The following is a 15,381-nucleotide window of genomic DNA, read 5'->3' on the forward strand; positions in this document are numbered from 1 at the left end:
AACCTTGAATTTATTATCAGTGGAAGTAACACAAATGATAGAAACTAAGTAATTTGGGTCACGTCCATTAAGAGTGTTGCTTTGCCTTGCTGGTGTGGCTCAGTGGTTGAGCGCCAACATATGAACCAGGAGAAGGTCACGGTTCGATTCTCGGTCAGGGCACATGCCTGGCTTGTGGGCTTATTCCCCAGTAGAGGGTGTGCAGGAGGCAGCTGATCAATGATTCTCCCATCATTGATGTTTCTATCTTTCCTTCTCCCTTCTTCTCTGAAATCAACAAGAAGAAAAAAATAAATAAATAAATAAATATATAAAAAGAAAGTGTTGTTTTACTTACAGCCTTAGGAGCCACATATCCACCATGTACCATGCCTATCCCCGTAGAGAGTTCAAATAGATCATTCAGACCACTGCTGACCACAGCAGGAGTAGGTGAAGGAGCAAAGGTTGCAGGCACTGATGATGGAATGAAGGATTGTCCCACCTGCAAAGAAAAAAAGGGGAGGGGAGCGGATCAGGAAGAACAGATTAATAGCCCTTACAATGTTTCTATATATTTTCTACATACTGATAAATCAATAAGAATACACCATAATAAAAATATTATTAGGAGTTGAATTAGTATATTCTTTGTCCTTTTAATCATCGTTGATAAGATAAACACTAGGTTCTATCAAGAGAAAGTAATCAGTAGGATTAGAAACACAGTGACCAAGATTTTTTATTTGTTTCCAATTTTAGCTTCCATGATTCTGTGCAAAAGGCCTCTAAGTACCCTATAGGAGAAAAGTTTGTTTCTACAGAAAGAAGGAGAAGCATCCAACTTAGACAGCAGATCCATTCCCACTGGGTCCAGCAAGTCTTATTCTCCCTTTTAGGCATAAATATCTAGTAGGAAACTCTCCTGTGGGAGGAGGATATTCCCATCCCCAGAACTAACTTACAAGGAGAGTCTCACTCTCAGCCCAACTGACTCTGTTAAGTATTTTAAGATGACACCAGAGAATAAAGGTATTAGCCAGTCGAGATGGGAGGTTCCATTTAGCTCTCTAATGTCAGGAAAACAAAGATCTGTGTAAATACTAGAGCACCAATCCCTAAAGATGCCCCTAGACCACATGTGATGTATGACCCCAAAGATTCCAAGTATCCCTATGCTACTCTCTATTCTTCATATACTGCTATAAAAGTTTTGGTGTATAGTGCCAGATAGTGGTGGCTGTCTGAGAATGTGTGCATAGGAAAAGCATCAAACAGGGGGCAGCGCATCCCATGGTAAAAAAAAAAAAAATGGATGGCACTTACTGCCGGACTTCCTCCAATGCCCCCGCCAAGGTCACTGCCAAGCTGAAAGAGAGAAAGGAGAGAGAGAAGAGAGAGGTAGAGTTCATTTAACTAAGTACTAGATGCCCATACAGAATCTGTAAATTGCTCTACCAAGTTTCTGGAATACGTGCTCTTCAGTTGTGTCCCAAAGCTGAAAGAATTTCTAGACTGCAGAGAAATATGTCCTAGCAGTGGTCAGCAAACCGCGGCTCATGAGCCACACGCGGCTCTTTGGTCCCTTGAGTGTGGTTCTTCCACAAAATACCGGCTCTTCCACAAAATACCGACTTCTGTGCATGGGCCACGAAGTTTCAATCGCACTGTACGTGCACGCCCGCACGTGGTATTTTGTGGAAGAGCCACACTCAAGGGGCCAAAGAGCCGCATGTGGCTCGCGAGCCGCGGTTTGCTGACCACGGTCCTAGGGGAACCAAGTAATGACAGTGATGGTGTGTAGGAGTTTTGAGAAAACTTGGAAAGAAGATGGAGCTGGGACATCTCAGATGTTTCAGATCCAATCTTTCCACAGGGGTACATAGGCACAAACCCAAACAGAAATTTTAAAATCTGCTTATTTTAAAAAGCTCTACCTTCAAGCAGTAATATTTTAAAAAAATATATTTTAATTGATTTCAGAGAGGAAGGGAGAGGGAGAGAGAGATAGAAACATCAATGATGAGAGATTATCATTGATCGGCTGCCTCCGGCACGCCCCCTACTGGGTATCAAGCATGTAACCCGGGCATTTGTCCTTGATCGGAATTGAACCTGGTACCCTTTAGTCCGCAGGCTGACACTCTTTCCACTGAGCCAAACCAGCCAGGGCCAAGCAGCAATATTTTGAAAAATATTTTATTTTTTCTTTGAAAGGAAATGTAAAGAAGGGAAAAAGAAAAGAAAAACTAAAATGAGCTTTGATCTACAAAACCTGCTCCCCCTCCGAGAAGGTGGGAACCAAACCAGTACTGAGTTGCAATTTTAAGCTGCAAAAATTACAGGGGGAACAAGAGTGGTTTTTAGAGTTTAGAACTTTCCTAAAAAAAGAAAACAGCGGGGATAGGAAGATATCCTATTTCAGTGGTTCTCAACCTTGGCTGCACATTAGAATCACCTGGGAATCTTTTTAAAATCCTGATTTCTGAGCCTCATCCTCCAGAAATTCTGTTTCTTTGTTACTAATGTTGTGGCCCCACCCCATAACAAAGAAACAGAATTTCCGGAGGATTAGGCCCAGAAATCAGGATTTTAAAAAGATTCCAGGTGAATCTAATGTGCAGCCAAGGTTGAGAACCACTGTCCTATTTGGTGAGGAAGTGGGAAGGCAAATCTCTCTCACAGTCACTACTACTGAGAAATACTGTGATTTATTTGGCAATCATGTAAAATGCCGCGGACTATGGGAGAATTCGCTTAATTAAATAGGCGGGTGGCAGGGAAATCATTCCGCATGGTCTCAGGCTCCTCCCTCCCTGCCCCTGCAGGGCTCTTACATAATTCACCCTGAGTCAGTCTTCCACAACAAAAGCATTAAAGAAGAACTGAAGCTGAGAACAGCTGTCATGAAAAAAAACAGCACACACATATATACACAATTAATGATGCTGTTTAAAAAGCAAAAAAAACACACCCTTTTTTGCTATAGTTCCACATTTGCTTCCTCAGTTCTCACTGTGCATCTAAAATTCCTCTTTGAATCACCAAAGGCTTGTGTCTGCTTTACAAAACAATATTCCCTTTATTGTCTATTATTCAGTGTAGAAACTTGGAAATCTTGGTACTGGGATTGTGCTAAAAAACAAAACTGCAGCCCTGGTTAGTTGCTCAGTGGTTAGAGCATCAGCCCACAGACTCAAGGGTTGTGGGTTCGATTACCAGTCAAGGGCATGTACCTTGGTTGCAGGTTGGATCCCTGACCCTGATTGGGGCTCCTGCAGAAGGCAACCAGCTGATGTCTGTCTGTTGATCTCTCTCTCCTCCTCTCTTCTCTCTCCCTTTCATTCTCTCTAAAAATCAATAGAAAAAAATATCCTCAAATGAAAATTAAAAAAAATTTTTTTTTCATTGGTTTTCAGGATTTCGGAAAGATTTATCTTCTCAATGTACAGATAAAGTGGCCAAACTCTAAAACATAACCTATATTGAAAAATAGCAAGACCTCTGACAAAGTCTTATTTCCAACATGACAGAAAATAACCCCGGGCAAATGCTTCTAACTGGCATTAATAAGCATGTTCTGCTCTAAGCTACAGAGTACTCCAAACCTCTCCAGAATCTGATTAGACATGGAACAAAAATCACATGCATAAATAAGTAAAAATGTCATCATAAGTAACAATTTGAAAAACTGTAAAAGTATGAAAGAAAAAAAGATACATCTGCTTTCTCCCTAGTTCTAGAATACACACACCTGCAGCATGACATCACAAAAGCATGAAATTACTTTTATTTAAGCAAATACTGATGTAATGTTTACTGGGATACAGACACTACTAGAAATGTAAATATATCAGGCAATGAAGGGAATACACAGAAGCATAAAACCCAGACTTTGCCCACTGGCAGGAGAAATAAAACACAAATGCAGAATATTAAGAGTAAAAAAAAGAAGTTCTGAAGGGAGAGCCTCCTTCTGGCTGAAGACAATAAAAAGAAGCTTCAAAAAGGTGGTAGTGTGGGATTACAAACAAAAATAGGGGGATTATTTCTTGAATGGAATGAACAAAGTCTGAAAAACACATACACGAATAAAAGCAAGATCAAGGAGGAGTATGGTTCAATTAAACCGGAGCACAGGATAGCTGTGGGGGGGAGTAGCGAGGGAAGGAAAATTGTAGAAAATAAGTCTGCAAAGGTAGGCTGATTATAAGATGTTTTTAGTTTTTAATTTTTCTTCATAAAAACCTGGAATTTCTTAGACTAAAATTCAAGCATTCTAAAAGTACTAATAACTACTTTGTGTTTCATTACTATGGCTTTTAGCTTTAGCTACACAATGGAACAACCCCATGTTGTTTTTTGTTGTTGTTTTGTGGGGGACAGAAATTTAAAAAATAGTGATGTCATGCCTGAGTCTCACCCCAGAGATGGTTTAATTGTTCTGGGTGTAGCCTAGGCATCAAATTTTGAAAAGCTTCCCTAGTGATTCTTATGTACAGACAAGGTTGAAAAACTTTGCCTTAGAGAATTAACTATTATTTGAACTCAATTCATCTGTTCAGAGATGACTTTGAAGCTAACTAACTCTTAAATAAAAAGGAAGTTAGAACTTGGGTAGAAAGAAAAACCCTTCCTATGGACAGGGAGAATGCAAAATGTCTCAGTTGTCCTCATACTTTGATCTGGTTTTGTGACTTTCTGATATGGGTCAACTCCTTCCTTCTCCCTCCCACCATTGTCCTCCCTTCTGGTCAGGTTTACCATCAGAGCTTGAAAGAAATGGAATTCTTTAGAAGGACTTGGTTGGCATTCATTGGCAAGGAGAAAAAAAACACACTGAAAGAGAAAGAGCAGTTTTATCAAATATGCTGAATTCAAGAAAAGGCCTTGAGAAAAAGACCCTCACCAACAATGTTTAGGCCAAAAGAAATAAAGCCCAATTATAGCCCTTATTTTTTTAGCGATCAATCTTATTATCTCTGAGTATATGAACATTATCTTAGCTGGAAAAGATCTGAATATACTCTCCCCCTCCTCAGGCCGCTCGTCAATTTAATTTAAAACCAAGGAAGAAACTAAAAAGAAATCCCGATATTCATTTCTTTATGTTCGGTATAGCAGATACAATTCAGGTAGAATCAAGAACTCTGATCTTACAAGAAAAGATCCAAGGACTATTAAAGACATGAGGCCGGAAATATAAAGGCTCACCTAACTATGCTATATGTCCAGAGAGCAAAGGGAAAGGAAAATTTCAGTATGTTTTCTAACTAGCAAAACTAAAGCTTTTTCAGCACTGTACTTCTTGACTGAAAAAGATTCTAAAGAACGTTATTATCCTCCTCTCTGAAAATATGACAACGGTAATAGCATAGTGATGGCATGAGTGACTAATAGGGAGATGTCAGCAAGATGGGAGCCAATTACCCAGTGAGTGGCTTCTCTTATCTACTGTGACAAGCTGAATGATGCAGATATTAATCAAGAAAGAAAATGAAAACTAGAAAGCTGAACAAAACCCAGGAAAGTGTTGTCATGTAGCCTGAACTAGCTATTAACCATTTCAGTGAGTTGCTACTTATCAGGTAGGATACAAAATCAGGAAAACTAGGATTTGTAAAACTTCAGTGGTATCTGTTATCCAGTGAGCTGGTGAAAGCCAGGAATGAAAAGTGGTAGGTATGTAAGACATAGCTGTAATCTTAACCTGAGGTTTCCAGATTCTGTGTTTTAAGTGTCTCTCTGAAGCTGTCCACTTCCCATCATCCCCATATTGCCTTACTGACTATTTTCTCTACAAAGAAAATAATGTCACCTATAGGCCAAATAAATCAGAATGCAGGAAAATGAAGGACGGTGAGGTGCCAACTTCAGGAAAAGAGTATCTCAGCCCTGGCTGGTGTGGCTCAGTTGGCTGAGTGTTATCCCAAGCACCAAAAGGTCACTGGTTGGATTCCTGTGGTCAGGGCCCAGGCCCAGGTTACAGGTTTCATTCGTGCAGGAGGCAGCCAATTGATGTTTCTCTCTCAAAAACCAATAAAAAACAAAAAAAGATACTAAAAAAAAAAAAAAGAGTATTTCAAATGCTAAAAATTGAGAATTTTCCTAAAGTTCTGTAGCTGATAACCAAGTCCAAATGTTCTACCAGAGGTATAGTTCCCTCAATCCCCAATCTAAATCATAGTAGTTGCAGTCATTAAACAGCATTTAGAATAGTACTGATATTCGGCCACTTTTTTATGCCAGAAGTAGTGCTGAACAGAGCTCAGTTCGTGCTGAACGACACAACAACGTGTCCTTGCAATGCTAGTTTAGTAAGGGATGGAAACCTGTGACTTCACGGTGACCATGACAACTACGAGCTAACGGGATTCAGCATGAGGACATGCGCACTGCAGCACAGCCAGGATGAGCCCAGAGTCGGAGCTGAGTTTGCACAGAGCTCTAGCTCATCCAGATCAAAAGGAAACCTTCGACCAATGGCAATATGTTACAATAGCAGAGCTACATGGACCTTCTAAAAGGGAACAAGTCTGCCCGACTCCAAGAAAAGAGAAATAAATCTTTTATGAAAGTTTATCAACTGAACCTTGGCGGGTGTGGCTTAGTTGGTTGGAGCATCGTCCATAAACCAAAAGGTGGGGGGTTTGATCTCCGGTAAAGGCCTGGACTGGAAGCAACTGATCAATGTTTCTCTCTCAGATCTCTCTCATCGATGTTTCTTTCTTTCTTTCTTTCTTTCTTTCTTTCTTTCTTTCTTTCTTTCTTTCTTTCTTTCTTTCTTTCTTTCTTTCTTTCTTTCTCTCTCTCTCTCTCTCTCTCTCTCTCTCTCTCTCTCTCTCTCTCTCTCTCTCTCTTTCTTTCTTTCTTTCTTTCCCTCCCTCCCTCCCTCCCTCTCTCTCTCTTTCTTTCCTTTGTCTCTTTTCAGTCCTCTCTCTAAAATTCAATGAAAAAACAAAGCACTCAGCTGAGGTTTTTAAAAAAAAAAAGTTTATCAACTGAGATGACCACTGAGCAGACACACACACACAAATTCCAAACTATATCACAACAAGCTGGATTAGCCCCTTTGAGATCATCTGACCAGTCCAAAGTACCTTCCTGCTTCTAAAACTGTGGAGCTGTCCAAGTATCTAAAGACATTCTCTTAAGTAGAGGTGTAGATCTTAAGCTCAGATATTTCTTTGCTCCCATCTACAGTAATTTGCTACTTTCCAGAACTGATTTAACTGAAGGGAGTCTAAGGAATGCTTCAGGTTAGACAGCTTACTGACAGCTCTGTTATTCTGACTCAGAATAGAATGATGTACAAACAGTATACAAAGAATCCAGCACAAACAATAAAACTTATACCAAAACCCTATTGGTGTCAAAAATATCAATTTGTATTTTTTCCTATTAGGGTTTTAGATTTTAGAAGGCACAATTCATCTCCTAGGTGAAAGTATAATTTTCAGCTTTTGGGCTGCAAATTTTAATTTGATCTTCAAAAGGCTGCTCAAAAAAAGCATCATAAACTATAATCAAATTGTTGAAAGAATCTGTAACCATGCAAAAGCTATTCAACTAATGGCTGAGAACAGCCTTAATGTGAAATGGCATAAATGAATTTATATCATACAAAACTATCAGGATACTCAACTTTAAAGAAAAGAGGCTTATACAAGCAGAAAAGTAAGAGGGATGTAACAGATTACTTTTTTTTTTTATTGCTTACAGTATTACAAAGGGTATTACATATGTGTCCCTTTTTCCCCCCCCCGCCTTGACAATCCCCTGGCCTCCCCTACCCCCCAATGTCTTATGTCCATTGGTTATGCTTATATGCATGCATACAAGTCCTTTGGTTGATCTCTTACCCCCCTCCCTCTCTCCCCCCACCCCTCCCCGGCCTTCCCGCTGCAGTTTAACAATCTGTTTGAGGCAGCTCTGCCTCTGTATCTATTATTGTTCAAAAGTTTATAATGGTTTCTATTATCCATGAATGAGTGAGATCATGTGGTATTTTTCCTTCATTGACTGGCTTATTTCACTTAGCATAATGCTCTCCAGTTCCATCCATGCCATTGCAAATGGTAAGAGTTCCTTCATTTTTACAGCAGCATAGTATTCCATCGTGTAGATGTACCACAGTTTTCTAATCCATTCATCTACTGATGGGCACTTAGGCTGTTTCCAGATCTTAGCTATGGTGAATTGTGCTGCTATGAACATAGGGGTGCATATATCCTTTCTGATTGGTGTTTCTGGTTTCTTGGGATATATTCCTAGAAGTGGGATCACAGGGTCAAATGGGAGTTCCATTTTTAGTTTTTTGAGGAAACTCCATACTGTCTTCCATAGTGGCTGAACCAGTCTGCATTCCCACCAGCAGTACACGAGTGATCCTTTTTCTCCACATCCACTCCAGCACTTGTCGTTTGTTGATTTGTTGATGATAGCCAATCTGACAGGTGTGAGATGGTACCTCATTGTTGTTTTGATTTGCATCTCTCAGATGATTAATGACTTTGAGCATGTTTTCATATGTCTGTTGGCTTTATGAATGTCCTCTTTTGAAAGGTGTCTATTTAGGTCCTTTGCCCATTTTTTGATTGGATTGTTTATCTTCCTTTTGTTAAGTTGTATGAGTTCCCTATAAATTTTGGAGATTAGGCCCTTATCAGATATGACATTGGCAAATATGTTTTCCCACGCAGTGGGTTTTCTCGTTGTTTTGTTGATGGTTTCTTTTGCTGTGCAGAAGCTTTTTATTTTGATGTAGTCCCACTTGTTCATTTTCTCTTTAGTTTCAAGTGCCCTAGGAGCTGTATCAGTGAAGAAATTGCTTCGGCATATGTCTGAGATTTTGTTGCCTTTGGATTCTTCTAGAATTTTTATGGTTTCCTGTCGTACATTTAAGTCCTTTATCCATTTTGAGTTTATTTTTGTGTATGGTGTAAGTTGGTGGTCTAGTTTCATTTTCTTGCATATATCTGTCCAATTTTCCCAACACCATTTATTGAAGAGACTATCTTGGCTCCATTGTATGTTCTTGCCTCCTTTGTCAAATATTAATTGAGCATATTGGTTCGGGCCGATTTCTGGGCTCTCTATTCTATTCCATTGATCTATATGCCTGTTCTTGTGCCAGTACCAGGCAGTTTTGAGAACAGTGGCTTTGTAATACATCTTGATATCTGGTATTGAGATCCCACCTACTTTGTTCTTTCTCAGGATTGCTGCAGCTATTCGGGGTCTTTTTTTTATTCCAGATGAATTTTTGGAGAGTCCGTTCTAGATCTGTGAAGTATGCTGCTGGTATTTTAATGGGAAGTGCGTTGAATTTATAGATTGCTTTGGGTAGTATGGACATTTTAATGATGTTGATTCTACCAATCCATGAACACGGTACGTTCTTCCATCTGTTTATGTCTTCCTCTATATCTTTTTTCAACGTCCTGTAGTTTTCTGAGTAGAGGTCTTTTACCTCTTTAGTTAAGTTTATTCCTAGGTAGCTTAATTTTTTTGGCACGATGGTGAATGGGATTGTTTTTATAATCTCTCTTTCTGAAAGTTCACTATTGGTGTATAGAAATGCCTCAGATTTCTTGGGGTTAATTTTGTATCCTGCTACATTGCCAAATTCATGTATTAAGTCTAGTAGCTTTTTGATGGAGTCTCTAGGGTTTTGTTATGTATAATATCATGTCATCTGCAAATAAGGGCAGTTTTACTTCCTCTTTTCCAATTTGGATGCCTTTTATTTCTTCTTCTTGCCTAATTGCGATGGCAAATACTTCCAGTACTATGTTGAACAGGAGTGGTGAGAGTGGGCTTCCCTGTCTTGTTCCTGTTCTTAGCGGAAATGGTGTTAGTTTTTGTCCATTGAGTATGATGTTGGCTGTGGGCCTGTCATATATGGCTTTTATTAACAGATTACTTCTTGAGATGGAACAGAGAACAGAATGTGACAAAAAGTCCTTAGAATGGCCACTACCCATTTCTTAAGTCAGACAATTTCACGTTGAATATGGTAAAAATCCCCAAGAGAAGCTCTACATCTCATTTTCCTTTGCAGTACTCACTACCTGACCATACAGGGTGAGGCAAAAGTACGTGAAATACAGTTTATTCTTATGTTTTTTTTTATTAGTTATCGTATTATTTTCCATATGAACAACTGTAAATCTACTTTTGCCGCACCCTGTATATTTGTCATCTGTCTGCCTCCCACTAGAATATAAGCTTATAAGGACTCATCACAACTATAGTTGCAGTACATAGAATAGAGCCTGTCATAGGATATTTATTGAGTGAGTGAGTGTCCTACTAACCAGGTAAACAGGGCTATTGCAATACTATTTCTTAGGGAGAAATTTTTGAAATGAATCATTTTACTGGAGAAAATTATCACAAAATCAACAGAAGGCAGACAAAATTGTTTCATCAACTGATCTAAAGCATCATGTATGCATCAATCTTGCCAACACACATGAACAGAACCAATTGGGGAGGGGGATGACACCCCCACACAAGGCCAAAGCCCTTTCTAGAGAGGAAACATATTGTCCGAGTAGTTTTGACAGCCAGTTTTCAGCAGAAGAATGTCCTGCACATCATTTATTTGCCCTGAAAGTACTAGTGCTTTATATCACAAGTCATCGATGTGATTTTGTGGCTCTACTTAAAAGAGAGTAAGATGAACAATCTTGTTCCTTTTGCTGCAAGACAGATATATAAACTTATCCAGTCCCTCTTTCTATGAATAAATATACTTCTACAGTCCTTCTTTAACTTTCATGTGCCTCCTAGTGGCATACTAACCCAAACTCATACACCCAGGGCACAGAGAGGCCTAGGGCAAACAAACCTTGTGTTTTATCTTAAACATTCACACTGCCTTAACACATCAGTATTTAGTCTATGTTTACATTACTTACCATCAAGTAAAAATGACATTGCAAGACAATGAGCCAAGTTTATTCTGCAGCTTCAGATGCACCCTACACTATTCTGTGTACTCCAGAGATTGTGTACCCCAGTTTGAGAAGGACCAAAGGTAAGTAAGACTAGATTCTATTCCAGAAGATGACAATAACAAATAAATTGGAACAATCACAGGATAGTAGAAAGGATATACTGATAAACTCTGATGTTTTGAAAAAGTTAAGTGTTCAAATCCCAACACTTAACACACTGCGGACCAGTAGTTTTATTGCTAGCTTTACCCAGTGGCCAGATAAGTTTCTATTAAACAAGTACAAAAAACCTTTTACATAAATGTTAAAGGCACACTTTAAAATTAAATACCCATTGCATTTTGAAGTTATTTATTACATGTTCTTACAAGCTAATAATATCTTTTTAAAGTACGATACTTTGTAAAACACTGTGTAATACGAAGCAAGAATTCTCGTGACCCGTCCACAATGTGTTAAGACTTATTTGCATGCAAAATAGTATGGAATCTCCTCAAAAAAATAAAGATGGAACTGCCATTTGACCCAATAATCCCACTTCCAGTAATATAGTCTAAGACAGGGGTTGCCAACCGGTGGTCTGTGAGGTCCGAAAGGTTGGCAACTGCTGGCCCAAGACTCCTAAAATACCAATCAGAAAGAATGTATGCACCCTATGTTCATAGCAGCAAAATTTACTATAGCTAAGATCTGGAAACAGCACAAGTGCCCATCAGTAGATGAGTGGATACAAAAGCTGTGGTACATTTATACAATGGAATACTATGCAGCAGTAAAAAAGAAGAATCTCTTACCCTTTGAGACAGCATGGAGAGACCTAGAGAGTATATGCTAAGTGAGATAAGTCAATCAGAGAAAGACAAGTATCACATGATTGAACACACATGTGGAATCTAAGGAACAAAATAAACTGAAGAACAGAATGAACCCAGAGACATGGAAGCATGGAACAGAGTGCGGAATCTCAGAGAGAAGGTGGGGGAGGGGAGAACCAACCAAGGACCTTGCATGCATATATGCATGGCCCACGGATACAGACAATGGGTCAGTGAGGGCCTGGGCGGGGGTGGGGGTGTGGGCTGGGGGGGGGGGATCAATGGGGGAAAAAAGGGGGCATATATAATACTTTCAACAATAAAGAGTTATTAAAAAGAAAGAAAGAAAAATAAAAGACTTATTTGCTATGTGACCTCCAGTTTTCTATAAAATGAAGTTCAATACTAATTACTTTGCAGGGTTATTTTGAGGATAAGAAATGATAAAAGTTCTAACACAGGGACTGGCACAGACATAGACACTCAATAATTGGTAATTATTCTCTTGACTGCCAGAGACCAACCTTGACTAGATACATGCACTAATTAAAAAAATAAAAATTAGTGGTTATAGAAGTCACACTGAAGAATTTACCAGGCAAAAGTGGGCCACAATTTACAAACATCTCTCCACAACACTAAACTCTAAAATAAGCTCTGAAATTGCTACAAATCTATTCTAGAGGAAGAAATATAAAAATGCAAAACTGGGCCTGGCTGGTATTCTCAGTGGTTAGAGCATTGTCCTGTGCACCAGAGGGTCACAGGTTCAATTCCTGGTCATGGGCACATACCTGGGTTGCAGGTCCGATACCTGCCTCCCCCCCGCCCTGGTTGGTGCATGTGAGAAGCAACCAATCTATGTGTCTTTGTCACACGGATGTTTCTCTCTCTCCCCCTCTCTTCCACTCTCTCTAAAAACCAATGGAAAAAATATCTTCATGTGAGAATTAACAAAAAAAGAAAAAAGAAAAATAAGAAACAGAGGAGGTTTTAAAAAACATGCAGTGAAGTCAGGAAAAGGCAGTTTCTCCTCTATTCCACTCCATTCCAGCTAGGCACACTGAGAGCACATTCCCCTGGCAGGAAACCCTTTGTCAGCATAAAAGGCTCTCTGGATAATGCTTCCTTTCCATTTTTGATGTACAATAGCACCATTTTTCTAAGTAGAATAATACACAGCACCTTGGATGAACAAAAGGTTATAATTTAGCCAAGGCCTCTGCTGACGTCTGAAAGTGAAGGCAGCAAATAATTGAGATGAAATGACTACTTTAGTGATCCTCCGAGATATCAGACTTATTCCACATGGTGATCTTTATTACATGTATGCAAGAATTATATACATGGGCATCGGGTCACCTCCCACACTACAAACCAGAAAGATATGCCCTGTGAAAAAATAACCTAGATGAGCAGTTTCTTAGATTCAGTATCAGAGGCCTCAAAAGATACATACACAGCTTTTAAGTCACAGAACAAAAAAAACCCCAAGCAACTACTTTTGAAAGCCTACATCTAAATAGTACACCATCATGCTCTACATACAGAACAGAGTAAGTTCCATTACCTGAATTCATTCTACATCAAGGCAACAGTTAAGTTTATACTAAAAGGAGGAGGAAATTATCTGCAGACTTCAAGCAAAAGAGAATACTGTAGTGCGCCCATTATCTGCAGGGGAATCCATTCCAAAATCCCCAATGGATGCCTGAAACAGTGGATAGTGCCAAACTCTATATATGCAATATTTTTTCCTATAATACATTCTATGATAAAGTTTAATTTATAAATTAGACACAGTAAGACATTCACAATAACAATAAAGTAGAATAATTATAACAATATACTGTAATAAAAGTTACGTGAATGTAGTCTCTCTCCGATAACCAACCTGATCATTGAGATGGCTACTAAGAGACTAACACGTAGGTAGTATGGCTACACTGGACAAAGGAACAATTTGTATCTGGGTGGAATAGCATGAGATTTCATCACCTCTCTCTATATAAAAAGCCAGCGACTGGAACGCTGGAACGACCAGTCGCTATGACACCCACTGCGGCCAGCAAACCAATCCCATCAAGGGTGGGGCTGGCCAGTCACGGCCCCAACCCAGATCAGCCCCATAGGGGGCGGGGCTGGTCAGCCAAATGCCTGTGGCCCCCCCTGGCCACCTCCTCATTGCCCCCCCCACCACCAATCAGGGGCAGGGCCAGCCAGCCAATCACCCGCAGACCCTCCCCCTGGCCACTGGCCCCAATCACCCCCCATTGGGGGGCAGGGCCCGCTGGCCCACCACCCCTTCCCCTGGCTGGCCCCACCCCTGACCAGCCCCCACCACCCCGATTGGCCCACGGCCCCTTCCCCCAGCCAGCTCTACCCCCAATCAGCACTCCCCCACTCCAATCAGGGGCAAGGTGGGCAGCTACCGCCCACAGCCGCTCCCCTGGGCTGGCCCCACCCGCACACACCAATTGGGGGCGGGGCCTGCCAGCCAATTGCCTGCGGCCCCTCTCCCTGGCCCTGATTGGGCCCCAATTGGGGCCAGGCCAGCCAGACCGCACCCATGCACAAATTTGTGCACTAGACCTCTAGTTATTCATAATAGTGCACAATTTAAGACTTAGGAATTGTTTATTTACAAAATTTTCTATTTAATATATTTGGACTACAGTCGACCACTTGTAACTGCAACCATGAAAAATAAAAAATCGTTGATAAGGGGGACTAACGCATTTCCTGAATGACGATTCCAGAAAGTCAAACTCACTAAATCTCAAAATTTCACAAGTGCAATAATGAAAGAGGGTGAACAGATCTAAAGGAAGGACCCCCAGGAAAAGAAAAGAGAAGAATAACATTATCTTCCAGTGAATATCAAGCTTTAAAACAAGAATAGAAAATGGGTAGCTAATCACCGCCCACCCCCCCTAAAAAAAACATACAAAAAAACCAACTCTTTTCAGTTTCTAATTATGGAAAGTAAACAAGGGTAAGAAAAGACCTTAGGACTGAGCAACTAAACCTAAATCGGTCAAATTCAACTTTTGGTCAACTTCTGATAGGTTGTATCACCTAAAAGCAAATCACAATGGAAAAATGTCCTGGGAGAAAGAACAAAGGTAAAGTCAGAGAGGTTTATTTTATTTTATTTTTTTTAAATATATTTTATTGATTTTTCACAGAGAGGAAGAGAGAGGGATAGAGAGTTAGAAACATCGATGAGAGAGAAACATCGATCAGCTGCCTCTTGCACACCTCCTACTGGGGATGTGCCCGCAACCAAGGTACATGCCCTTGGCCGGAATCGAACCTGGGACCTTTCAATCTGCAGGCCGATGCTCTATCCACTGAGCCAAACCGGTCAGGGCGAGAGAGGTTTATTTTTATAGGAGGTGCCGAAGAGGATTACCAGAATATAATTCTTCTGTGGAAATTACTGTCTTGGCTAAGAGATCAACTTTTAGTATTTTTACCTAACTCCATTTGAAATTTCATATGGCTCAATTTTCTCAACTTAGGCTGCAAAGTTAAAATAACCTGGGTATCTTTTAAAAACATCAATGTTTAGGTCCTCCCAGAACTTCTGTTTAATTTGTTCTAGGGTTGGGCCCAAACAC

The 15,381-nt window shown here is 40.1% G+C and overlaps 1 protein-coding gene across 7 annotated transcripts in view; it reads right to left on the reverse strand.

Annotated features, from left to right (window-relative positions):
- Positions 1-15,381, reverse strand: part of AP2B1 (adaptor related protein complex 2 subunit beta 1) — a 102,820-nt gene that overhangs the window by 37,096 nt on the left and 50,343 nt on the right. For 6 of the 7 annotated variants that reach the window (XM_059670509.1, XM_059670506.1, XM_059670507.1 and 3 more), the window contains 2 exons: positions 1,306-1,347; positions 338-484 (listed from right to left, as the gene is read on the reverse strand). In XM_059670509.1, coding sequence (XP_059526492.1) covers positions 338-484; positions 1,306-1,347 — 189 coding nt within the window. The remainder of the gene's footprint in view (positions 1-337; positions 485-1,305; positions 1,348-15,381) is intronic. The other variant, XM_059670508.1, reaches the window with a different exon arrangement.

The sequence above is a fragment of the Myotis daubentonii genome, chromosome 16 (genome assembly GCF_963259705.1).
Source record: "Myotis daubentonii chromosome 16, mMyoDau2.1, whole genome shotgun sequence".
In the NCBI taxonomy this organism is placed as follows: domain Eukaryota; kingdom Metazoa; phylum Chordata; class Mammalia; order Chiroptera; family Vespertilionidae; genus Myotis; species Myotis daubentonii.